This window comes from Drosophila serrata, unplaced genomic scaffold, assembly GCF_035046125.1.
Source record: "Drosophila serrata isolate PLE 108 unplaced genomic scaffold, ASM3504612v1 contig_302, whole genome shotgun sequence".
NCBI lineage: Eukaryota > Metazoa > Arthropoda > Insecta > Diptera > Drosophilidae > Drosophila > Drosophila serrata.
This window is the reverse complement of record NW_028257200.1, coordinates 2,073,629-2,100,758: the sequence shown is the minus strand read 5'-3', so window position 1 is coordinate 2,100,758 and position 27,130 is coordinate 2,073,629. Positions and strand designations below refer to the sequence as shown.

At 36.6% G+C, this 27,130-nt stretch overlaps 2 protein-coding genes across 3 annotated transcripts; one reads left to right on the top strand and one right to left on the bottom strand.

The window, feature by feature from the left end:
• Positions 1–7,420: 7,420 nt before the first annotated feature.
• On the bottom strand, positions 7,421–9,173 carry LOC110181361 (uncharacterized). Its single transcript, XM_086837332.1, has 2 exons — positions 7,958–9,173; positions 7,421–7,898 (listed from the first exon to the last, which is right to left on the bottom strand). The coding sequence occupies exons 1-2, from the start codon at positions 8,979–8,981 to the stop codon at positions 7,543–7,545; spliced, it is 1,380 nt and encodes a 459-aa protein (XP_086693458.1). The 5' UTR covers positions 8,982–9,173; the 3' UTR covers positions 7,421–7,542.
• Positions 9,174–9,230: 57 nt separating this feature from the next.
• Positions 9,231–10,983, top strand: LOC110181385 (acyl-coenzyme A diphosphatase NUDT19). Of its 2 annotated transcripts, none has more exons than XR_015272676.1 (6): positions 9,231–9,450; positions 9,515–9,759; positions 9,824–10,081; positions 10,159–10,217; positions 10,290–10,497; positions 10,557–10,983. XR_015272676.1 is itself a non-coding variant. In XM_020949116.2 (6 exons), exons 1-6 carry the CDS (start codon positions 9,361–9,363, stop codon positions 10,757–10,759), a joined length of 1,086 nt encoding a protein of 361 aa, XP_020804775.2. In that variant the 5' UTR covers positions 9,231–9,360; the 3' UTR covers positions 10,760–10,983. The 2 variants fall into 2 exon arrangements, 1 of the variants encoding a protein (XP_020804775.2); XM_020949116.2 differs by having other exon boundaries at positions 10,136–10,217.
• The last annotated feature ends 16,147 nt before the right edge of the window (positions 10,984–27,130 follow it).

Here is a 27,130-nt window from a genome sequence, read left to right as displayed (position 1 = left end):
CTGCAAATAGGTATAAAAACAGACCATTTTTTAAAAAGATCTAAGTTTTTCGGACATCATAATTAGGCCGAAATTGCATTAATTTTAATTCGGAAAGCTTTTCTGTGCTATTTTTTATTGCACCAACAAATCTGGATACTGCGTTTGTTTATGTTATTGTCAGTTTCTCACTAAAATCATAAAAACCTGCAGAAAGGTATAAAAACAGAACATTTTTTCCGAAAATCATAGTTTAAAAAAACTCATAACTAAGCCAAAAAATCATTAATTTTAATTCGGAAAGCTGTTCTATGCTAGTTTTTAGTCAAATAACAAAGCTGCATACTCAGTTTTATAATTTTCAAAAGTCAATTTTTTGTCAATTTTTGGCAATTTTAATGATGTAACCCCTTATAAAATTTTCAATTTTCGAAAAAATGTGAAAAATTTATTTTTTGACCGGACATGGCTAGAACGACTGGGCTATTGATGCTGATCAAGAATATATATGGTTTATAGGGTCGGAAATGACTACTTCATTACGTTTCAAGCTTCTGACTTAAATTATATTCTGCAAATAGGTATAAAAACAGACCATTTTTTAAAAAGATCTAAGTTTTTCGGACATCATAATTAGGCCGAAATTGCATTAATTTTAATTCGGAAAGCTTTTCTGTTCTAGTTTTTATTGCACCAACAAATCTGCATACTGCGTTTGTTGATGTTATTGTCAGTTTCTGACTAAAATCATAAAAACCTGCAGAAAGGTATAAAAACAGAACATTTTTTCCGAAAATCATAGTTAAAAAAAACTCATAACTAAGCCAAAAAATCATTAATTTTAATTCGGAAAGCTGTTCTATGCTAGTTTTTAGTCAAATAACAAAGCTGCATACTCAGTTTTATAATTTACAAAATTCAATTTTTTGTCAATTTTTGGCAATTTTAATGATGTAACCCCTTATAAAATTTTCAATTTTCGAAAAAATGTGAAAAATTTATTTTTTGACTGGACATGGCTAGAACGACTGGGCTGTTGATGCTGATCAAGAATATATATGGTTTATAGGGTCGGAAATGACTCCTTCATTACGTTTCAAGCTTCTGACTTAAATTATATTCTGCAAATAGGTATAAAAACAGACCATTTTTTAAAAAGATCTAAGTTTTTCGGACATCATAATTAGGCCGAAATTGCATTAATTTTAATTTGGAAAGCTTTTCTGTGCTAGTTTTTATTGCACCAACAAATCTGGATACTGCGTTTGTTTATGTCATTGTCAGTTTCTCACTAAAATCATAAAAACCTGCAGAAAGGTATAAAAACAGAACATTTTTTCCGAAAATCATAGTTTAAAAAAACTCATAACTAAGCCAAAAAATCATTAATTTTAATTCGGAAAGCTGTTCTATGCTAGTTTTTAGTCAAATAACAAAGCTGCATACTCAGTTTTATAATTTACAAAATTCAATTTTTTGTCAATTTTTGGCAATTTTAATGATGTAACCCCTTATAAAATTTTCAATTTTCGAAAAAATGTGAAAAATTTATTTTTTGACTGGACATGGCTAGAACGACTGGGCTGTTGATGCTGATCAAGAATTACCTTTCAAGCTTCTGACTTAAATTATATTCTGCAAATAGGTATAAAAACAGACCATTTTCTTAAGAGATCTAAGTTTTTCGGACATTATAATTAGGCCGAAATTGCATTAATTTTAATTCGGAAAGCTTTTCTGTGCTATTTTTTATTGCACCAACAAATCTGGATACTGCGTTTGTTTATGTTATTGTCAGTTTCTCACTAAAATCATAACAACCTCTAGAAAGGTATAAAACAGAACATTTTTTTCCGAAAATCATAGTTTAAAAAAACTCATAACTAAGCCAAAAAATCATTAATTTTAATTCTGAAAGCTGTTCTATGCTAGTTTTTAGTCAAATAACAAAGCTGCATACTCAGTTTTATAATTTACAAAATTCGATTTTTTGTCAATTTTTGGCAATTTTAATGATGTAACCCCTTATAAAATTTTCAATTTTCGAAAAAATGTGAAAAATTTATTTTTTGACTGGACATGGCTAGAACGACTGGGCTGTTGATGCTGATCAAGAATATATATGGTTTATAGGGTCGGAAATGACTCCTTCATTACGTTTCAAGCTTCTGACTTAAATTATATTCTGCAAATAGGTATAAAAACAGACCATTTTTTAAAAAGATCTAAGTTTTTCGGACATCATAATTAGGCCGAAATTGCATTAATTTTAATTCGGAAAGCTTTTCTGTTCTAGTTTTTATTGCACCAACAAATCTGCATACTGCGTTTGTTGATGTTATTGTCAGTTTCTGACTAAAATCATAAAAACCGGCAGAAAGGTATAAAAACAAAACATTTTTTCCGAAAATCATAGTTTAAAAAAACTCATAACTAAGCCATAAAATCATTAATTTTAATTCGGAAAGCTGTTCTATGCTAGTTTTTAGTGAAATAACAAAGCTACATACTCAGTTTTATAATTTTCAAAAGTCAATTTTTTGCCAATTTTTGGCAATTTTAATGATGTAACCCCTTATAAAATTTTCAATTTTCGAAAAAATGTGAAAAATTTATTTTTTGACTGGACATGGCTAGAACGACTGGGCTATTGATGCTGATCAAGAATATATATGGTTAATAAGGTCGGAAATGACTCCTTCATTACGTTTCAAGCTTCTGACTTAAATTATATTCTGCAAATAGGTATAAAAACAGACCATTTTTTAAAAAGATCTAAGTTTTTGGACATCATAATTAGGCCGAAATTGCATTAATTTTAATTCGGAAAGCTTTTCTGTGCTATTTTTTATTGCACCAACAAATCTGGATACTGCGTTTGTTTATGTTATTGTCAGTTTATCACTAAAATAATAACAACCTCTAGAAAGGTATAAAACAGAACCATTTTTCCGAAAATCATTGTTTAAAAAAACTCATAACTAAGCCAAAAAATCATTAATTTTAATTCGGAAAGCTGTTCTATGCTAGTTTTTAGTCAAATAACAAAGCTGCATACTCAGTTTTATAATTTACAAAATTCGATTTTTTGTCAATTTTTGGCAATTTTAATGATTTTTTTATAAAATTTTCAATTTTCGAAAAAATGTGAAAAATTTATTTTTTGACCGGACATGGCTAGAACGACTGGGCTGTTGATGCTGATCAAGAATATATATGGTTTATAGGGTCGGAAATGACTCCTTCATTACGTTTCAAGCTTCTGACTTAAATTATATTCTGCAAATAGGTATAAAAACAGACCATTTTTTAAAAAGATCTAAGTTTTTCGGACATCATAATTAGGCCGAAATTGCATTAATTTTAATTCGGAAAGCTTTTCTGTTCTAGTTTTTATTGCACCAACAAATCTGCATACTGCGTTTGTTGATGTTATTGTCAGTTTCTGACTAAAATCATAAAAACCGGCAGAAAGGTATAAAAACAAAACATTTTTTCCGAAAATCATAGTTTAAAAAAACTCATAACTAAGCCATAAAATCATTAATTTTAATTCGTTCTATGCTAGTTTTTAGTGAAATAACAAAGCTACATACTCAGTTTTATAATTTTCAAAAGTCAATTTTTTGACTGGACATGGCTAGAACGACTGGGCTGTTGATGCTGATCAAGAATTACCTTTCAAGCTTCTGACTTAAATTATATTCTGCAAATAGGTATAAAAACAGACCATTTTCTTAAGAGATCTAAGTTTTTCGGACATTATAATTAGGCCGAAATTGCATTAATTTTAATTCGGAAAGCTTTTCTGTGCTATTTTTTATTGCACCAACAAATCTGGATACTGCGTTTGTTTATGTTATTGTCAGTTTCTCACTAAAATCATAACAACCTCTAGAAAGGTATAAAACAGAACATTTTTTTCCGAAAATCATAGTTTAAAAAAACTCATAACTAAGCCAAAAAATCATTAATTTTAATTCTGAAAGCTGTTCTATGCTAGTTTTTAGTCAAATAACAAAGCTGCATACTCAGTTTTATAATTTACAAAATTCGATTTTTTGTCAATTTTTGGCAATTTTAATGATGTAACCCCTTATAAAATTTTCAATTTTCGAAAAAATGTGAAAAATTTATTTTTTGACTGGACATGGCTAGAACGACTGGGCTATTGATGCTGATCAAGAATATATATGGTTAATAAGGTCGGAAATGACTCCTTCATTACGTTTCAAGCTTCTGACTTAAATTATATTCTGCAAATAGGTATAAAAACAGACCATTTTTTAAAAAGATCTAAGTTTTTGGACATCATAATTAGGCCGAAATTGCATTAATTTTAATTCGGAAAGCTTTTCTGTGCTATTTTTTATTGCACCAACAAATCTGGATACTGCGTTTGTTTATGTTATTGTCAGTTTCTCACTAAAATCATAACAACCTCTAGAAAGGTATAAAACAGAACAATTTTTCCGAAAATCATTGTTTAAAAAAACTCATAACTAAGCCAAAAAATCATTAATTTTAATTCGGAAAGCTGTTCTATGCTAGTTTTTAGTCAAATAACAAAGCTGCATACTCAGTTTTATAATTTACAAAATTCGATTTTTTGTCAATTTTTGGCAATTTTAATGATGTAACCCCTTATAAAATTTTCAATTTTCGAAAAAATGTGAAAAATTTATTTTTTGACCGGACACGGCTAGAACGACTGGGCTGTTGATGCTGATCAAGAATATATATGGTTTATAGGGTCGGAAATGACTCCTTCATTACGTTTCAAGCTTCTGACTTAAATTATATTCTGCAAATAGGTATAAAAACAGACCATTTTTTAAAAAGATCTAAGTTTTTCGGACATCATAATTAGGCCGAAATTGCATTAATTTTAATTCGGAAAGCTTTTCTGTGCTAGTTTTTATTGCACCAACAAATCTGCATACTGCGTTTGTTGATGTTATTGTCAGTTTCTGACTAAAATCATAAAAACCTGCAGAAAGGTATAAAAACAGAAAATTTTTTCCGAAAATCATAGTTTAAAAAAACTCATAACTAAGCCAAAAAATCATTAATTTTAATTCGGAAAGCTGTTCTATGCTAGTTTTTAGTCAAATAACAAAGCTGCATACTCAGTTTTATAATTTACAAAATTCAATTTTTTGTCAATTTTTGGCAATTTTAATGATGTAACCCCTTATAAAATTTTCAATTTTCGAAAAAATGTGAAAAATTTATTTTTTGACTGGACATGACTAGAACGACTGGGCTATTGATGCTGATCAAGAATATATATGGTTTATAGGGTCGGAAATGACTCCTTCATTACGTTTCAAGCTTCTGACTTAAATTATATTCTGCAAATAGGTATAAAAACAGACCATTTTTTAAAAAGATCTAAGTTTTTCGGACATCATAATTAGGCCGAAATTGCATTAATTTTAATTCGGAAAGCTTTTCTGTGCTAGTTTTTATTGCACCAACAAATCGGCATACTGCGTTTGTTGATGTTATTGTCAGTTTCTGACTAAAATCATAAAAACCTGCAGAAAGGTATAAAAACAGAACATTTTTTCCGAAAATCATAGTTTAAAAAAACTCATAACTAAGCCAAAAAATCATTAATTTTAATTCGGAAAGCTGTTCTCTGCTAGTTTTTAGTCAAATAACAAAGCTGCATACTCAGTTTTATAATTTACAAAATTCAATTTTTTGTCAATTTTTGGCAATTTTAATGATGTAACCCCTTATAAAATTTTCAATTTTCGAAAAAATGTGAAAAATTTATTTTTTGACTGGACATGACTAGAACGACTGGGCTGTTGATGCTGATCAAGAATATATATGGTTTATAGGGTCGGAAATGACTCCTTCATTACGTTTCAAGCTTCTGACATAAATTATATTCTGCAAATAGGTATAAAAACAGACCATTTTTTAAAAAGATCTAAGTTTTTCGGACATCATAATTAGGCCGAAATTGCATTAATTTTAATTTGGAAAGCTTTTCTGTGCTAGTTTTTATTGCACCAACAAATCTGCATACTGCGTTTGTTGATGTTATTGTCAGTTTCTGACTAAAATCATAAAAACCGGCAGAAAGGTATAAAAACAGAACATTTTTTCCGAAAATCATAGTTTAAAAAAACTCATAACTAAGCCAAAAAAATCATTAATTTTAATTCGGAAACCTGTTCTATGCTAGTTTTTAGTCAAATAACAAAGCTGCATACTCAGTTTTATAATTTTCAAAAGTCAATTTTTAGTCAATTTTTGGCAATTTTAATGATGTAACCCCTTATAAAATTTTCAATTTTCGAAAAAATGTGAAAAATTTATTTTTTGACTGGACATGGCTAGAACGACTGGGCTATTGATGCTGATCAAGAATATATATGGTTAATAAGGTCGGAAATGACTCCTTCATTACGTTTCAAGCTTCTGACTTAAATTATATTCTGCAAATAGGTATAAAAACAGACCATTTTTTAAAAAGATCTAAGTTTTTGGACATCATAATTAGGCCGAAATTGCATTAATTTTAATTCGGAAAGCTTTTCTGTGCTATTTTTTATTGCACCAACAAATCTGGATACTGCGTTTGTTTATGTTATTGTCAGTTTCTCACTAAAATCATAACAACCTCTAGAAAGGTATAAAACAGAACAATTTTTCCGAAAATCATTGTTTAAAAAAACTCATAACTAAGCCAAAAAATCATTAATTTTAATTCGGAAAGCTGTTCTATGCTAGTTTTTAGTCAAATAACAAAGCTGCATACTCAGTTTTATAATTTACAAAATTCGATTTTTTGTCAATTTTTGGCAATTTTAATGATGTAACCCCTTATAAAATTTTCAATTTTCGAAAAAATGTGAAAAATTTATTTTTTGACCGGACACGGCTAGAACGACTGGGCTGTTGATGCTGATCAAGAATATATATGGTTTATAGGGTCGGAAATGACTCCTTCATTACGTTTCAAGCTTCTGACTTAAATTATATTCTGCAAATAGGTATAAAAACAGACCATTTTTTAAAAAGATCTAAGTTTTTCGGACATCATAATTAGGCCGAAATTGCATTAATTTTAATTCGGAAAGCTTTTCTGTGCTAGTTTTTATTGCACCAACAAATCTGCATACTGCGTTTGTTGATGTTATTGTCAGTTTCTGACTAAAATCATAAAAACCTGCAGAAAGGTATAAAAACAGAAAATTTTTTCCGAAAATCATAGTTTAAAAAAACTCATAACTAAGCCAAAAAAATCATTAATTTTAATTCGGAAAGCAGTTCTATGCTAGTTTTTAGTGAAATAACAAAGCTGCATACTCAGTTTTATAATTTTCAAAAGTCAATTTTTTGCCAATTTTTGGCAATTTTAATGATGTAACCCCTTAAAAAATATTAAATTTTTATTTAAACCTAATAAATAATCAACTCATTTTTCAAATATTATTTATTAATCGAAATGTAAAAAGATTTTAATGTACTTTTGTATGGAGCGTTTTTGTGATTAATATGATTGTTGTTACTAATTTTTCGGAATCGTTTTCTCTCAGCTCGTTAATATCCTTGGGGCAATGTATCGTCTTCGTACCAGATCCTGTAGGAATCATCAGGCTGAACAGGCTGCGGCTTAAAGATAGGCTGCTTTGGAGATGATTCAGGATGGGAGTGCGATTTATAGCCATGCTCTTCCTTGGGACACGGCTTCGGCTTGGTCGTTGGGTGGGAGCTGTGGGCAGGCGCTGGCTTCCAGGGCTGCTCATATGGTGCCGGAGCGGGATGATATTGTGGAGCAGTCTCCCAAGGCAATGAATTCCGCCAGGTGCTAGAGCTATGACTGGACTGGGAGTGGTATTTCTTCGGCTCCGGGGACTGGGCATAGGCCGAAACTCTCGAGGATTCTGGATACTCTCCTGCAATAGGTTGGGGTGAATAATTCGTAGTCATCAGTGAGGATCGGGATATTAATTACCTTGCTTCTGGGGTCCCTTGACATTCCACACTTGCACCAAGTCGACGCGTTTAGGCTCAGGGCGAGGATGAGGATGGGGCTTAGGGTGAGGCTGAGGGTGGGGTTGAGGGTGTGGGTGAGGGTGAGGGTGAGGGTGGGGTTGAGGCTGGGGGTGAGGATGTGGCTGAGGGTGAGGGTGAGGACGCGGCTGAGGGTAATGCGGTTCTGAAGCCGCACTTTGGTAGCTTGATTCATAGGACTGAGAGTGATGGCTGCATTCCTCCAGATCAAGTTCAATGCGCTTTTGGGAGATGATCAGTTCGCGCAGGGCTCCTTCCACCTTCCATGAGTTAAGCGGCTGCAGGTGCTTCACCGCGTGGGTCAATTCCGCCAGGCGAACCTCCTGGGTGCGATTCACGTCCTTAAGCTGACGTTCTAGCACATCAAGCTTGTGATTGGAATTTATGCTGATCTCCTTAATGCCAGCCAGTCTCTTCAGCTCCACCTCCACGTTGATTTGCGATGTCTCCAGGCTGTCAACGGAGCATTTCAGGCCGTTCAGTTGCGGCAGGACAGTGCGAGTGATCAGCCTGGCCAGGCCATTGATATTTTTGTCAATATTGCGGGCACTTTGAAGCACGTGCGTCTGGTAAGCGTCCATCTTGGACTCTAGGACCCGGAGTAGCTGCGCCGTGACCTGTTGCGCACGGGCCAGCTCCAGGAGCTCGGATTCCGAACGCTTGGCATACTCTTCGCCTTGTTTTGAGATGTTGAACAGCGTGGCCACCATTAAATCGGTCTTCTCCACCAGGACTACTTCGAGTCGGGCTAGCAGTTCCTGTACGAGGGTAACAATGTTGAGAGCCTCCTTCTGCGCTGCCAAGTTAGCCTTGGTCTCCTCGTAGACTGTGGCAATTCTGGTCAGGAGCTCATTGGCCCTTCCAATGCCATTCGTGTTGTCTTTGAGCAGCTCCACCAGGTCATCCTCCGCCAGGGCACTGCACAGGCACAAGCCCAGGAATAGGAATGTTACAGAAACTCTCATTTCTTCTACTGCAAGTTGCTTTCGGTTACAAACACCAAATGTTAGTGTCTTTTGTTGGTCAAGGGCGAGCGCTTAAATATGTTTCCAGCCGAACACGTGTGCCCCTCAGAAACTAATCTATATTCATGTTTTTGTTCGTTTACTCAGAAGACTTTTCTTCTGTGCTTTAATCGCATAAAGCAAAGTTTGAATTCTGCACGAATTTCAAATATTTAGTGTTGATAAGCGGAAAATAATCGTTTCCTGGGTGCAGGAGCCGTTACGTTATCGATATCGATTAGCGACTGCTGATCAGCTGTTGGCGGGACCAAAACAAAACCGAATTTCAAGTTTAACAAAATCAGATTAGTTCAAATCAATTTACCTTGAAGGTGGAGCCATGAGCCAAATAGCTCCTATTGCCAAATGGCGCACCTCAGCCAGCGTAATTCTGGTGGCCAGCGATGGCGGAACAAGCGACGATTACAAGGCAACTACGGAGATCTTTTCAGAAATGGTTATTCTTCCGTCACTTATTCCGCCCGATCTTGCAGTTGCTAATGCTTAAGCGCAGCGATGCCACGGCTATGGTGGTCAACCAGACCGTATTCCCCGGCGGGCTTCTGGACTCGGAGGCCGATGAGAGTGTGGCCTGGCTGCAGTACCTCGAGGAGTTCGGTGTTCCGCAGGAGGAGCTTCGCCGCCTGGTGCTGATTCGGGACGACCGTCCTGCCATTTTGGCACCACAGGGCACCGGCTGTTATGATCGCTTCTTCAAGCGCTCCCGCATTTGGTCGAGGTGGGTCGGTCCAAAGGTTAAGGTTGAGATTGAGTAAGGTGATCTTTGCCCTCTGCGGTTTTAGGGAGATTATACTGCGCCTCACCGCCGTGCGCGAGAGCTTTGAGGAAGTCGGAGTGCTGCTGGCCCGCAATCAGAAGCAGCTGGATTTTGGTGAGGTGGCCTGCGTTCAGGATGTGCCTGATCTTGAGGCGTGGCAGCGAAGGGTGCACGACAAGCCCAGCGAGTTCTTGACCCTATGTCGTCAGTTGAAAGTGGTCCCGGATCTTTGGGCTCTGCACGAGTGGTCTGCCTGGTCAAGTCCTGGGTTTCTGCGAAAGGGGTAAGTATTTCAAAATGTTTATTTTTCTTTATTTTCAGAAATTATCTTCTGTAGGTATGAAACGGTTTTTTTTATAGCTTTTGTAGATAAACAGCCCAAACTGCTGAATGAGCCCGGCGAGGTCAAAGAGACGATGGTAAGTTAGTTCTCCTGGCCAGTAAGACATCTGTTCATAAATAATTAAATAATTAACTTGATATTTAACTAGTGGCTGACACCGCTGGACTTGCTGCGACTAAACGAACTGGGTGAGGTTTGGTTTCTACCTCCTCAGGTCTACGAACTGTTGCGCCTTATGGGTATCAAGGAGTACTTGCGTTTATTGGATTTTGCCATCAAGCGAGGAGTATTGGGGACGACCATGTTTCTGCCGGTGGTTTACAATTGTGAAGGAACTTTGGTCTATGTTCTGCCAGGTTTGTTTGATCTTACAAATATCAAATCCTAAGAATAAAGTATTCACTCTTTTCATAAGGCGATGACTTCTATGTACCAGAGCCACACTTGGTCACCGAGATTATACCTTTTCCTGGCTCAGCGGATGAGTTTAGAGCACGTTCACAGCGATTGCATCGGTATGCCTATTTCGCTTCCATTAAAAATTTGGAGCTTAACATTCCCCCACCCAATGGACACTTGAGACCGCTAAAATTCCAGATGGAACGCCAAAAGCTGTAATCACATTCCGCCGTTGCCTGGACATCGATGACGATGGGGGTCACCCTAGCTGCTTAGCTCTGATAAGATGCTTACTGTGACCCCTGTCACAAATTGTTGTTTTCTGAAATTGTTCTAAGCGGCTTTAGCCGGTCATCAAATTATGTAGACCCCGAGCTCTGGACAGAGGAGCAATAATTATAATTTTATAGGCGAAATTTTAATTAAAAAAATGTACAGTTTAACCTAACGTGTTGTCGTAATTTTGGCTTACGATGAAGGTGGCCCCGGTTGTCCTGGATAGCACATCAAAAGCGCAACTCTATGCATATTCATGTGTCCTCCCTCCCTGAAACCACAATTCGAAAATTAAACAGGATTGGGATCAAAGTGGACGGAGAAGGAATGCGAGCGCGAACCCAGACAGTATATAATTTCATCCCATTAGAAGTGCATTTAAATCACTTTGTGTACAGATCTCCCAACCACTCCCACCTCCTGGGATGTTTTACGCCACCTGCCGTGTGACTTTGTGCGCTTTACAGCCTTGTCTTCGGAAACTCCACCCCCCGTTGGGTCGTTTAAAAATCAAAATCTCAACGAGCTTCGTACGCTTCCCCACTTTTGTTTGCTCCGTGCCCGCTCGACTGTTTATTATGCATTGTAAAGGACCCGGTCCCCAGGACAACCCCTCAGAGACGAGGACCAAACTTCGAGAGACGGGGTGGAAACTCCACTGGCTGGCAGGGGACTGTGGTACGTAACAATTACTTCGTTTAATTTAACCTTTTGTGGTTGCATTTCCTGCCTTTATTGTTCTGTTCTCGGCTGCTCATTTAATATCGATTAATTATGCTATTATGGGGCCCAGCGGAAGTAACCATTATGGAGTGTAATTAATAGAGTACTCTCTAGGTATCAGAGAGAAGGTGTAAAGTCTATAAATCAACTATATTCAGACTAAATGTATTTAAAAATATGCTATTATTAATTAAAGACCAAATTCAATGTACATTTTATTTCTTATTAAATATTTTAACCAATTTTTTTTTAAATCTATTTTTATTGTATTATACTATATTTGTAAGAATATAATTAAAAAGGTAACAAAAGTAATGTCACAAGGGAAGGCTTAACCACACTTGCTCTCCACTGACTTTCTAATTAGCTGTTACCACCGTCGAGGGCAGGGAGGTCGACAAATCCTCCCATAAATTACCCATTAAATTTAAATTCATAATGTGACAAAGTGTCTGGGTGAGTTATGAGCGGGCAAAGCCGCTTAGCATCTTCTAAGACATTTCAGGGCCAGAGTAAATTAGAATCTCCGGCCGTGGCAGCCAGGACTCTTGATTTATGCAGGAGTGAGTGAGCTGAGGCATGCGAAGCAGACGTGGGAAAGACGAGGCCACCGGTCTGTAATTGAATTTAGAGCTCATTTTCATTGCCTCCGACATAATGCTGATTTACGTGGCCACCGATAAGTTTTAGCTGGAAATTGTCCTATATTAATTGCCTGGCTAGGTGGAAATGCATATCACGTACTTTCTCGGCATGACTTCTATGGACCCGCCCAATTAGAGAGATTATTCAAGGATGTACCGGTCACCTGGCGGTGACATGAATGCCAAAACAGAGCCGGGACAGATCGATTCGCAAGTAATTGACAACTTCTCGCCCGGTCTTCCCACGGGTGTAACAAAGCGCTCACACACTTGTTCCGAAGAGATTTATTTTTATTGTGTGCATTGTTTGTACTCAACTCGACTCAAGGCGAGTATACCCTTTACTTGGGAAGCAAAAGGAGAGATTGATTCGATATATATACATGGTTTGAACTTTCTCATCTTTTAATTAAAAATATGTACGGCTTTAGAAACAATTAAAATTGCGTCTAAGTAAGTTACTGAGCACCTTTTCTGATAAATTCAATTACTGAGTAATTTTTATGACATTTATACATTCACTTTACAAAGTGCAGTGCTCGGTACTTCATGTTCGACTATAAGGCAATTTTTTTGGTCGCTTCCCCCGGCTCAAGGCTGGTCCACTAAATGAGTATTACCGCAATAAATCGCCGCAATTCATTTGAGGGCGAGTCGTGGCTGGCTGGCAACCCTTAAATCACCAGCAGAAGCTGCTAACTGTTGATGAGAGCCGGCTGCCCATGCTCCGAGCTCTCAGTCCCCGGCTCCCTGTTCCCCGCAGGGCACCACCCACTATTCGTCAGACCGTGAACCTGTTACGGCATGTCAGATTGTCACTGGGGAAATTGCCCCTGGCCCCGGCGAATGCTCTCCGGCTGTTCGGACAAATTGCATCAATTGACTTGCGTGTTCGACATAATGGCAATTGCGGCTGCCTCCCAGAGAGGGTGTGGTTCCACTGAGTGGGGTGGGGGTGTGGCGACGACAGTTGGATTAATGCGCTACATGACTTCCTAATGATATCTTTATTTGGTTCAAACAGGTATCGTGTTCACAATGAGAGATGGATTCCATGACAAAAGGGTCAGAAGGATGTGAGCGGTTCAAGAAAAAAAATGTGTGAAAAAATTTTAATACTATCCGATAATCAAAGAAAAAGCTGTAACCCAAAATGTTCATTTATATGAATCGTAAGAGGGGGTGTACATATACAGTCAACACCAGGTATCCATAAAATATAGGTTCAAGCACAACCGTAACTACAAGTTGAGAGACGGACCTCTCCCCTTATTACGTAGATAAGTGTGTCTATATATTCATTAAACAATCACCAGACGGGTTTATCGGGCAAAAATTCTGTTCCTGAATACCTAAATTAATAATAAATACTAATAAAAACAAGAAAGAAAACTATCTTCAGGAAGCTAAAGCCTTGGAATTTGTAATTTAATTATAGGGTCGTATAAAAAATAGATCATAACTAAGTTTCCTTGTTCATTGAAGTGATATTTGAATATGACAATTTCTTCGACAAATCAAAGTTTAAAAAAATCATAGCTGAGCTAAAAATGCATTATTTTTTATTCGGAAGGCTTTCCTATGTTAGTTTTTATTAGGTTAAGAAAATTGCACACTCAATTTAAAATTTAAAAAAATTAAAGTTTTTGTCAACATTTTAATGATGTAACCCCTTATAAAATTTTCAAATTTACGAAATTTTTCGAAAATTTCTTTTTTGACCGGACATGGCCAAATCGACTCGGCTGTTGACCCTGATCAAGAATTTATATGATTTGTAGGGTCGGAAATTTATCCTTCGGAGCGTCACAAGCTTTTGAACAACACACTGATAAATGTATAAATATTGACACAGTATTAATATATATTAACCTTACCTTCGCTTTCATTTTTTTAATTATTTTATAAATAACACAATATAGATACTTTTTATGTATTGTTTGTATAATAGGTTATTAGTTAAAGGACATATCTTCAAGTCATATAACATGTTCCAAGTGAATTTTTAATAATTTTTAAGCAGCTGAAACTCAAAAAAATTACCTCTAACCTTATGTATCTAGGTACATACATACATATGTACATATATAGCTAAATACATGAAAACACCTCCATGTATTAAATAATTTGCCGAACATAATTGAAAAGCACCTGTACACAGATACAGACGCACACACGCACAGGGGCCGAGTGGGCGTTTCTGGTGGAATATAAATTATGCGCTTGCTCGAAGACCCAGGTTGTTATTGTTGTTGTTGTGGCTCCATTTCCTTTGGTTAATTTCTATTTAGCTCCTGGCCTTCTCTCTCGTTCACTCCCTCTTACTCTCTTTCACTCGCAGCCATCATTGCAAAGCTCAAACCACACACACTCACAGAGTAACGGAAGGTTGGAGGATGCATGCTCCCTCTCTCTCCCGCTTGATGTATTCTCTTCCCACTGGAGGACACTCCGCCGCCGTAATTCATTTTCCAGTCCCGCAGCTGCGCAAAAGTAACGCTGGAAAATTAAGCACTTTCCTGAGTGTTGCAGTTGTTGTTGGAACACTGGAGCTCTGGAGCATTGGGGTAGGTGTAGGGCACGGATTACAGTTGCATTCCATTGAATCCGCTTCCAAATTTATGCTTATGTCTGTTTGTGTATCTATGTTATGGTAAATGTATATTTGTATGTTTGTAAGCAATATAGCATTGCATTTCGGTACATGTGCAAAATTTGCAATTTCTTTGGCGGCACGGAGCCACTTTTGGCGTGTTTTTTTAGTTATCTGTGCGAAAAAACCGTGACCTTGTAACAGTATTTTAATTGCAATTGACAATATGCACTGGATTCGAGACTTAAAATGCATAAATATTGGTTCACAGATTCCTCTTCCCTGATCTTAAACTGTCGATTTATTGACCAATACTGTACATGGTTCTGCCAAAGGATTCTTCTACCCCAAGGACGACCCTCATCAAAATCCCGTCTAGCGTCTCATATTTCCATTCGTTGAGGGGTTTGGTGGCATTTAAGAAACCATAAATTTGACGGCAATAACGGATAAAGTATGTTTATTTGGATATTAGGCTAAGCAGTAAAGGCATAATGCTGAAAAAAAGGATAGCAGGAGCCAAAAGAAATTGTGACGACACAAGACGAAAAGCAACGAGGATGACGTACCTCAAAAAACTCTTTAACACTTGATTTAACTCGTCCGAGTACAGTGCGAGGCATCTCTGTAAATTTGACTGGGTAAATGCATTCAGCTTAGGGTTTAAAAAGATATATTTCGAACGAGACCATAAACGTTAAAGTTATTAGATTAGATTAAAATCAAATTAATGTCTGTTTGGTTACTATTTACTAATTTCAGTTCCCGTAAAGACATGTCCATTAGTTTGTTCTTTGATAAGCAAAAAAGGTTTCGTATTTTTAGAGTTCTGTATGTACATATTATACTAGTTTTCGTGATATATGATTTCTGAATATTTAAACTTTTTTCCCTGAAAATAATTTCTAATATTGATTTTAAAATCTCAGTTTAATCCCAAAAGTATGATACAATTGATGGTTGTGAAATCCTATAGAATCCTAAAGAAAAGTAACAAAGCAGATGGAGAATTGGCGATAATATCGTTGAAGAAACTTATCCCCCCGAATCGGACTGTGCTCACCATCCCCCAATCAAGAAATTTTCAAGGAGGGTGAATGGCTGTGTGCTTGGCATAAAAATATGAATTGTAATAGATTTAGATATGAATCAGACATATGTATGGATATATGGATAACTGCGGAGATCTCCGCACAAAGGTCTCGTCCAGTGAAAGGAGCAGTCCCAGCGTAAAATCCAAGCAAATTGATTGAAGAAGCCAAAACCGCTTTCTTTGAGATGACATGAAAGGAATTTACAAAAATATACTTCTGCTGTAAAATGCCACAAAGGAGAGAAATTAATTCCCCGTTTGAAAATAAAATGTTAAGCTAAATGAGTTGGACGAGTGAAAAGACCCGACAAAAAGTTTAAAGTTTCCCAACATAATGTTGAAAAATTCCTCAGCAGATTGAGCGGATCGAATTCGATACCCGGCAGAGTCTCGGCCAAGTTCTTGGGTCTCCCTCTCAGCCTTTTTCCCTGTTATAAATTATATGGCACTTGCCACGTGTCGCTGATTTGTACGGCCAAAGTGTGAAATATTCCGGAAAGGACTTCATAATATGGCTTACCCTTAAACTTCCTTCCTCCCCTCCAATCGTCAATCAGTCGAAGCGTGAAATATTTTTCGCTTCTCCACTTGGCAAGCTTGGCAAGAAAAAAATTTAATTCGTGCGGAAATTCAACCAATTTAAAATTCGAACAACACACACGACCAGCGATAGAAGGCACGCCCCCTTTTCTCGGGTCTGACTTCATTGTATCCTTTTGCTCCTTTTTCTCCAGGGGAGTCCTGGGAAGGAAGGACGCGGAGAGGGCGAGCTGCTTAATCCGTTTTATTGTGGTAATAAAACTACAATACAAATTGTTTCAATGAGATTGAACAACATTTGAATTGAGCGTGAAACGATGCCGGTTCTTTGACTACTGCTGCTGCTGGTTCGGTTCCAGGGTCCTTTTTTCACCAATTCCAAGTCGATATTTATGGATTTCTTGTGGCTCATTTCAGAGGGTAAATTTGGTATAAAGATGTTTAAGCTTTATCCTCTGTTTGGCTTTAAGTTTTGCCCTTGAAGTCCATGTTCAAAGGGATACTTGATTTGTGAATGAGACTTTTTATTATAAAGATTCTTTTGTGTTTTGTTTCGGATGTTGTTTGATTCATTATAATGACATTGTTGATTAATTTCTTCTATGGAATATAATTTCTTAATTTTGAACAAATAGTTTCTGTTTAAAAATGTTTTCAAGACTTGTTCTGATGATGAAATTATATATGACATAGTTTAGGAGATATCAATTCAAAAAAGACTAGCTTTATAGAGCTTTCATTAAAAACTCTTAATAATTGTTTAAGCTAAATATTTCTACTTAAAAGAGAGAATGGACAAAACATAACTTTTTATTGCTCTACATGTTAAATATATATAATATATTATACAAATTTATAGAATTACTTACTAAATATTTAAAGCCCTAAACACATTTTGTCAGGGTCCCATCATTAAATTTAGAAGATGTATGGAAAAGGCAAGCAATGTTTAATATTTTGTTTTTGATTTACTCTTAGCTTCCATAAGGATGCTAAATACTTAATATTCGATTTGGGTCAAATATTTCAGCCGATGTGAGATCTTTGCTGTGCATAAGGAACCATAAAACTAGATTTATAATTACCAAAGTCCCGTCTATTAGTATGCAAAACAGTCGCTGCATTGTGGGCATTATTAAAGGGTTCACACGTAATAAAATCTTCGAAGGAAACAAGGTCACAGGAAGCCAGGGTCTATGTGGGTGACCGGTGACTGGACCTGGTCAATGGGAATTTAATCTACATGTTTATGGCTATTTGCGTTTTGACCTCCGCCAAGTCGACACCAGCCCGAGATAAGCCATAATTTGATTAAGCCAGCCACCTTCCCGCCCATATATCCTTGCACCCTTGGCACCCTTTTTGTGTTAAGTGAATAAAAATATGTAAAAACATAATTCAAACAAGGTCCACAAAGGGACCAACCAGGACGGAAAGGCTTAGGGCCGTAAAACCAGGAACATAAACTGTGGTCAGCTTGACCAGGCATGTGTGATTCCATATTCCGGGCCGAGTGTGTTCGGTCTTGTTTAACCAGCGATTATGGAAATCGGCGCCGGAATGAGAGAACGGGGGCAGCGGAAAGATTTGCTCGGCCAGATAGGACAAATGACACGTAGCCGGGGCTATGGACACCAGCAAGGACCCGCATCCAGGGCGGACACCCTCTAAAAAATATTTGTTCACACATGTGGGCGGATACAACCGGGCACTGACGAGCTGGAGCTCAGGCAGGAGCAGGAACAGGAGCAGGAGCTGGTTGGTGGTAGCTATGTCCATTGCAGTCACGTGTGGACTCGCTTCTAAACATTCTTTTTTTATTTTGTGTGGCTCTTCCCCCAAACACATAAATTGCATTCGCCGGGAGAGGTTACCACACTGAAAAATTTTTTAATAAAGCCAAATCGATGAAGATTGCATAGTATATAATAAAATAATATATGCATTTTAATATTTTAGAGTAAATATCAATTGATTTTAAATACGGGTTACGTTTTTAAATCTTTTGGATCTAATAGAAAAAACTACTTGAGGGTTCTTTTGCTTGAGGCAATGACATCATGTTAAATCAAATTCATTATTGGTTCGAGAAAGATCTAAAACGTAAAGGGAAGAAATTCAAATTATTTAAGCAAGTAAATGATTAAATACAAATATTGCAAGTATTAAATTAATTACTAAATTTAAATCAAAGATGCCATAAACACATTTATTATCCAAGTACAATCCAAGAACTTTGCCTATCATATTTAACTGAATTTCAATTGTTTTCTTTTTCTAACAGTGTATAACAGACTCTTCCCCCATCTCCCACAGCGCTATTTAAACTAAATCAAGTCCCTGGATATATCAGCGTCAAATTGGCAAAGCCAGAGTCGAGTCGAGACTCGAGCGGATGGAACATAAAAATAATCATAAACGTTTATCACATGACCAACGGACAAGAGAAGCCCCACGAGCGGCAGTTGGGTGGAAAGTGGAAGGCGGCGGGAGTGGAAGGAAGTGGACAGATTTGATGAAAAGGATAGCACAAATTTTTGGGTACAAGAACAGGAGCAGGAACGGAAGACAACGGAACGTGATGTTTGGTCGCAAGAAGTCAGGCATTCAATGTGGGTCACTTTCGTGGGCATAAGATTGGGCGGAAACCTGATTGGGAAGGAAGTTGAATTACAGGGAATGTTCCATTCGGAAGGAAGTCGGAGGCGGAAAAAATCGGATTGATACCACAAGGTAGTATATATTATTATTTGGATCAATCTTATTGGTTGTTAATATATTAAGTCTTTAGTTATACTTATCAATTCAACCAAAAGCTTTGCAAAAGTTGTCTTTTTGAGTAAATGTGTGCATATATTGCATCTTTATGTGTAATTTTATAAGTCAAAGTTGTAAAAATGCAATTTGACATTTTAAATAGAAATAGCAATTAAAGTAACACATAATATCTAATAAGAAAAACAAGAAAGAAAACCTAAGTATATACATATGTATACCCTTGCATTTCGTAATTGAATTAAAGAGTCGAATCGGAAATCGACCATAACTAAGCTTATTTGAATTTTTTGAATATATTTTTTTTTTTAATATATATAACTTTCAAAGTTAAAAACCTCATAACTAAGCTAAAAGAGCACGCATATTTATTCGGAGAGCTTTCCTGGCTTAGTTTTAAATAGATTTATAAACCTGCGTACTCAATTTAAAACTTGAGAAAATTAAAGACTCTCCTGTGGTTGCTGATCAAGAATATATATGATATATAGGGTCGGAAATGTCTCCTCCAATAATTACAAGCTTATGACTAAAATTATAATAACCTGCAAGGATAAAATAAAACTCTTTTCTAATACATTTATTTGAAAATATTTATTAGTCTTAAGATCCAATGTAAACTGAAATATTGTAAGCAGATTATAATAAGTTTTCCCAAGCAAGCTAACACTGCGCTACTCAAAAAATAAATATAATAATATAATAAATATAAAGTAATAAATAAATAATATTAAAACAACTATGTGACCAGTTGAGACACTTTTTTAAGACGTACATACCCTTTTCATTATTGCTGTAGTATAACACGAATTTCTTTCTAAATTTCATTACAATTTGAGTTAATAAAGCAACAACTATTTCTTTATACAATATTTAAAATTAATTAATATATGTCTACAATTTACTGGTATAAACAATAAGTTATAATCAAAGTATTGTTCTGAAAGTAATTATTTAACCATGTGTATATTTATCCTTGTTTCTATAGCATCATCAAGGATTAACGCCTCCTCCGCCTCCGCCCGAAAATATGCAATTTGCAAACCGTAAATTGCTCTTAAGTGATTTTCAACTGGCGACTTCCGCTTTCAACTCGCCATCATCGGGACATCACATGTGCTTTGTTGGCCTTTGTTGTCAAAACAATGAACACTTAACAAGCCAGAAGCAGCCGTGATTTCACCTTTTCACACATGAAGCGCCAAAAGACCGAATCTGAATGTCACTTGCAGCCGGAGGCTAACCGCACGGCAAAAGCCTTCTTTGCACTGCAATTAAATTTGGCCAAAACGAACGAACAAACGAAGGGACCGGAGTAGAAAGCTCCCCCATTTGCTTGTATTTGCGGTAAATGAGGGTCATTACGCCGCTGCCCGGCTCTGGCCGCTTTATCGATGGGCATTGTATTGGGTATTGGTTCCAGCTCTCTCCCCCCCCTGGCATTGTTGTTCCTGTTCCATGTGTGCTAATCTCTTAATGCGTTTAGCGTACATTTCTATTTGCTTAATGAATTGTTACCGAACACATTCATTGCGAATTGTCGGCCTCTCTGGTATTCATTTATTCACGTTTTGTCTTTTGATTTAGAACGGTTTACTTTTAGGGCTGATATATTGAACGGATCCAATGGGGCCAGAAGTTGGCCAGACCAGAAGTTGGCCATTGGAGCAGCTCAATTAGGCTGATTGCTCAGTCATTTCAAATGGCTGCTCATGGTCAAGATTCTGTTGGATCAAGAAGTGCATATAAAAATTAACATTATTCTATGTTTATAATAAATTGAAATTGAAATTGTATTTATTAACTTAATAAAATACTAGTATTATAATCTGTTCCCTTTTTGAAGAGAAATGGATACAAAAATACGCATTACATTTTGTAGCATACTTTTTAGGGATATTTTTTCAATGAATTCTAATCGTAAGGTATCTTCTTATGGTGCACCTAAATTGTTAAAAGCACTCTTCTTTTTCTTGTTTTTCTTAAACAAAATTTTATCGCACTATTATAACTATAAGAGTGAAGTACTTTTTACAAGTTTTATAAAAAATCGTGAGCCTCTTTTCATTCAAAATCATCTATCAGTCCTATAACAGTAATCGAACTTATTTCTTGCAAAAACCAGTTTTAAAAACAATACTTGGCCCTATCCGCATCATTCTACTTACTTTACTTTGCCATATTAACTTCCCCCAGGAGATTCCATTTAAGGATCACGCTCCACTAAACAGGAAACAAAGGAAAAGTGGCCGCCAAATCAAATTCTTAGTTTTCTGCGATTTTGTGTTGCTCTTAACTGCAGCCGCAACATCCATCTATAAACAATAATTTTATTACCCCGTCGCAGGGGCTGGGGGATGAGGCTGATGTGAGCGATATGCAGCGATTGGTTACGGCATAAATTACAATCAAAATGAATTGATATGCGTGTTAATAAAGGAAGAGTCGGGGACAGAGGGGGCAGACAGGACAGCAAAAGAGAAGGATAACACGTTTATGCGACGCTCACTTTGGTAACGATATAATGTCATAAAATAATTTCGAAATTGAATGCAGTAGTAACTATTGTGTATAAAATTACAACTGCAACCAACTTAGTTTAATTAAAAAACTAGCTTAAAAGTGGTAGTCTGAACCTTATGACATTTTTTGTGGTTTAAACAGTATATTTTATTTAATTAATTAATTTCATTTAAGGATTCATAAATCTTAAAACATTAACTATATTAGCTTAATCTTTATTTTGATTTTCCGTAAATATTTTATGAATTCATGAAAAAGCTACGCATAAACTAAGCAAAGGACAGGAGCTCATACAGCGACGGAGACAGGAAGTAGTCAGTTTGGCAGCCACCACGGAATGGCGGCATTTCGATTTTACGCTTTTATGATTTCTCGATTCCGGGGCAGGAAACAAGGATACCGGAGAGAGCTGCAGAGAGATAGAGCTGGCTGGTGTGCCTGAGTCTGGACTGGGACTGGGACTGGGTCTCTCTTAATTAATAAGTCCTAGCCAAAGTTGTGTGTGTGTGTGTTTGTTTGTTGGCTAAATATTTGCAATGGCATAAATTAAGGAGCAGTGCGGTACAGGTACAGTCCCACCACCGGCGGCAAAGCGTCGATGTCGATAAAAAGGAGAGAGCGAACTCTGCCCCAGTCCTGGAATTGAGCCGTTCTGCCGCACATTGTATAATTATCGAGCCGCTCTTAATGGCCATGTAATTCAATATTAATTAAATCATCAAATTGCATTAACAGTCGTCGACAACAATAAATAAATTAAGCGCGGCGAGTTGACGGAATGCTGATCCCTGCAATCGATTGTCTTTTTTTGTCTTTCGTCGTTTCACTTGCGAGGTTATTGCAAATTCAGCAGATTTAATTTGTGCAAAAAAAGTTTATTTAAAATCATTTTTTAAGTTGCTTGCTCCGATAACAATATGCTGGCGAAAATTTTAAATTGATTTATTTAAAATACATATATATTTTTAAATTGTTTTGTAACCTCATTATGAGCACAATTCGCGCGTGCAATCTGTTGTAGTCTTTTCATAGGGAAATAACTCGACTTGAAAGCGCAATTTCTGCTATTGTAATCACTTTTTTAGTATTGTTGTTATTTTTGTACAATTTTTTTAGTTTTTCCGCCCGTGGGTTCATCGACCGACAGTGTCGACCTCAGAGTGCTGACACGAGCGTCGTTGGAACCCCCTTCGCATGCTTCGTGTTGCAATCGCAATCGAGTCTACGGTGTTATTGTTTTTGCATTAATCTCTAATCAGCAAAATTCGAAGAAACACTGAGGTGATACTATTCCGTGAGTAAGTTTTCCGTCTGAGAGTGATTTCAATAGTCAATGATCACTCGAAAATATTGATTAAATTGAGAGAAGTGTCTTTTGTGACTGGTTCTGGAGGTTTGATGAAAATGCTTAGATTGTAGGAAAATCTGAAAGATATTGAATTACCAGGAAAAATGATGAAACACAGAAATCCCTCATTTAAGCATAATACTTATACAATGTAGTTAAAATTACATTTAGGTAAATGTCCTTCTTGACAGTCTAACCCTAAAGGTCAGTAAACCATACAAATCTATTAGCTACAGATTCCACAGATTCCTAGATCAATATTACCTATAATTTTTCATTAAGAATATTGCTTATAGAACCTTATATAAAGTCAGCAAAAATCCCATGAGTCAATGGGCAACATCAAATGGAACCCTGGCAATATAAACGATATCCTCACTTGAATTGAACACTCTGATCGGTGAAATTCAGAGCTCTAATTGCACTTGTCTGAGTTGTGTAATATATTTGGGTTTCACTTGAGCTCAGATATATATGCATATATATATATATAAATACAAACTGAACGTGAGGGAAGCCGTTGTTTATGTTCCCACGGTTGTCGAACATTTTTCGAGGTAAACGAGAGTCTACAAATAATTGGAATGAAAATAAAAGTAAGGGGGATCACAGGGTAAACCCTAATTTAACATAATTTATAGTTAGTAAACTATTGAAAATAATACAATTTTTCATGTATTTCCAAGAATATTCAACTTGAACCCTTATTATAAGGATTCCTCAACTCTGAGCTCTGATTATGAGACATTCTTATCAACAATGGATGGCTTATCCCAGCCACATTCCACATGAGATTCCAGGAAGCTCTTTGGCCATTATACATAACCCTGCCCAAAGCCTAAGTAAACATATGCATATCCGATCTTGGGCTATGTACAAGTGTTCTCATTACTCATCTAGCTTTTTGCGGCTGCATTTTGTTTGCCTTTTTTTTACATAAGCCACTCCGAAAAAAAAGAAAGAAAAAACAACAGAAGAAATCTGCCGAATCGGCGGAAAGACAACACCCAGCTCAGAGTGTTGAAAAAAAAAAAACAATAATACGAAATAAAATATAATACAACAAAATGAAATGCCAGAAAGAAATAAAGCAATGGAAGAAACAAAAACAATTTCAATGCACCTGTGTCGCCACCGCTACCTGGTTCTTGCTTCTCGGATTTAGATTGGGGCTTCGCCAGCGACGGTGGTTCAACCTTCAGCTAAAGCCACCGTTCGTCGAAGGTTGCCCCAGAATAGATTCACCCATTTCCCATCTCCCAGACCCCGTGTCCATCGCCCATCGATCCATCCCGTGGACACCGCAGAATGGGGCAAAAATGCTCGTTTCTCGGACCAAAATCAAATTCAACCAATTTGCAATGGGCCCGGAGTTGAGGCCAAAGGCAAATGCCTTCATATGCTTTATGCTATGGCTTCCTTCCTCTTTTAGCTTTTTATGGGCCACAGCCAATGAACCGGAGAGACATCATGCCGTGGCCCACACACACACATGGACGCACACCGAGCGCCTTGAAAGAAGTCCTGGATAACGCTTAATACCGAAGATTAAAGTATCCTTCCTTCAAGACAATTTCTTGATGAGAAATAGGAATATAAATGATCCTAATGACATAAATAAGACATCGATTTGTATTAGCATTTTAATATTTTATAATACTTAATTTCTTTATATTTTAAATGTAAATAAATTGAAACTAAAGACAAGTAAAATGCTGATGACGAAGGTTACCTCTTTTCTTTGGTCAGATCTAGCATGTTCCTAACTAAATTATAGTACAAATTCTTTCCATATATTCACAAAAAATAAACCATATATTCATCACCAACATCAATAAATTCTTAAAAACTTACAATACCCTCAGAGAGAGTATTAACAAACAGAAAAAAAACCGAAATGTGATTTAATTTATTATTACAAACGTTAAAGGAGTCGAAGACGGTTCTGGAATTCCTCGTGGAGGAGGGTGCAAAGCGATTTACGGTGGCGCATCAATTCAGAGTAAAACGAAGGACACAGGACGATGGGAACTGGCGGGGACTGGCAAATGAGTTCCATTTATATCATTGGTCATTACGGAAATTATGCGACGCCGCACCGAGCACTGGCCACGGAAGCGGTATAAAACGATAAAGATACATTGCAAACGGATGTCCAAGTATGAAAATCGCCTCGGGGACGCCCGATTGAGCTGCAAGGGCAAAGGATGTACGGATGACTCTGGTCAGGACTCGAATTGTGAGGGGGGAAGAACTATCCTCAGAACTAAACTGGACGTTCTCTGACAGAGGCCGGGGTGAAGTCGTAAAAAACAGCAAGGGCGGTCGGCCCATCAATAAAAAAGGCAAGACAATGGACTCGTCCTAAGGAGAGTCGTATCTTTTTTGCGGGGGAAAAGGATATAAGGAAGTTTTGGACTCGTACAAGATGCCAGCCCACAGATAAGAAATGGGAAGAGTCCTGTGAGGAGAGGAGATGCCAGAACTCTCAGTGCTTTTTGTAGTTAATTTTTGGTGATAAATAAGGAATATACAAATTGGTATACATCTAGTTTTTAGTAATCCCAAGATTTTTTAGTACTGTGATTAATCCTTGCACTTGTAGGCATTTCTAAGTAAAGTAAAGGATTAAATAGGTAAAGAGTAAACTTATTTAGATTTAATTAAAAGTATGTATCGTATGTAAGTACATTTTTATATTCGAAAATTACATGCATTGATATTATATTAAATTTTATTTCTAATATTTATCAAGGACTCTTTTCTGGAACTATTATAATGCAATTATTTGGTTTATTAGTCATAAAAAATAACATGATTCAGAGAGACTTTAGCTAAAGCGTTTATTGGATTTTTATATTTATAAAGAACATACGTTCAAAATATAGTCCTGAAGTTGAACTATCTCTCTCGGAACCAATACCCAGGCACACATCAATGATTGATAAGCTTTTGGCCAACAACTTTTTGGCACTTGGGTCCTTTGATGCGATAAATATCCCCCTTTCAGTGCTGCCAAATCGAGATTTACGAGCATATTTTGTGAAAAACTTTCCACGACCAAACAAAGCGACAACTAATGAGCTTCCAGCAGGACTTGGCTCTTAGCTCTTCATTACGCTAATGAGTGGCGGCGACGACGATGGCCCTCAGAATGACGCGGCAACTGCGGAAAGCTAATGTGTTAACGATTTAAGGTTAAAGTCAGATTGGAAAACAGGAACAGGTCGCAAACCCTCCCCCTTCAATGTCAACGCTACGTGTTTGGCATGCAAAAAGAGGTGACAGAGTAAAAGTAAAATGCAGGAAGAAGCCCCCCAATCATCCGTCCGTGCGATTACATGTGTGAACTATCGATTGAATTAAGACAACGAAGAGTTGGGTGGGGGGCACATGCGAGCCACTTAAGCGTGTCGCTCGACGCCGGCTCATCTTCATCCTCAACCTCATCCTCAACCTCATCCTCATACCCATCCTCATCGCAATCCTCGTCCGCATCCACTTGAGGAGCATCATAAAAAACGCACCACCCCCGGTATCCAGACGGGCCAAAAAGAGATTCCCTTTCTCTGTCCGAAATCACATCGCTGCACTTGAAAAAATAAAATTTTTTGATGAAAACATTTTAAAATTGTTATTTTTTTCACTATAATAAATCTAAAATTAAATCAGAATCTGTAGCAACAGGAACCTTTCCTTCAATGTTTATCATTAGAACTTAATATGTAGAAGCTTTTCAAGATCAGTTGATAAGTTATTTTATATTATTATTATATTATTTATTTGTATTATTATTCCTTTGATTAATTTTAAGATCTATATTATACTAACTTTATTAAATTTAAATCACCCGGAACCATTCACTCTAGGATTAAACAAAATAACAGAAAGGCCATGGTATATAAATACGATTTTTATTTAATATGAAGATTATTCATTATTATTATTTTATTCAAAAATATTACTTTTTTTAAGAGAGTTTTCTTGGACTACCAGGCAAACTACCACTCACAATTATATACTTTTTCTTGCAGTGCATTCCTCATCGAAGCCGTCACACGTCGCAGTGCAGGCA

Excerpts from the sequence above, each read along its gene's own strand:
- LOC110181361 (XM_086837332.1), bottom strand. The coding sequence starts at position 8,981 with ATGAGAGTTTCTGTAACATTCCTATTCCTGGGCTTGTGCCTGTGCAGT. Across the intron at positions 7,899-7,957 it reads CAAGGGACCCCAGAAGCAAG|GAGAGTATCCAGAATCCTCG; the intron begins GTAATTAATATC and ends AACCTATTGCAG.
- LOC110181385 (XM_020949116.2), top strand. The coding sequence starts at position 9,361 with ATGAGCCAAATAGCTCCTATTGCCAAATGGCGCACCTCAGCCAGCGTA. Across the intron at positions 10,218-10,289 it reads GCGAGGTCAAAGAGACGATG|TGGCTGACACCGCTGGACTT; the intron begins GTAAGTTAGTTC and ends ATATTTAACTAG. Across the intron at positions 10,498-10,556 it reads TTTGGTCTATGTTCTGCCAG|GCGATGACTTCTATGTACCA; the intron begins GTTTGTTTGATC and ends TCTTTTCATAAG.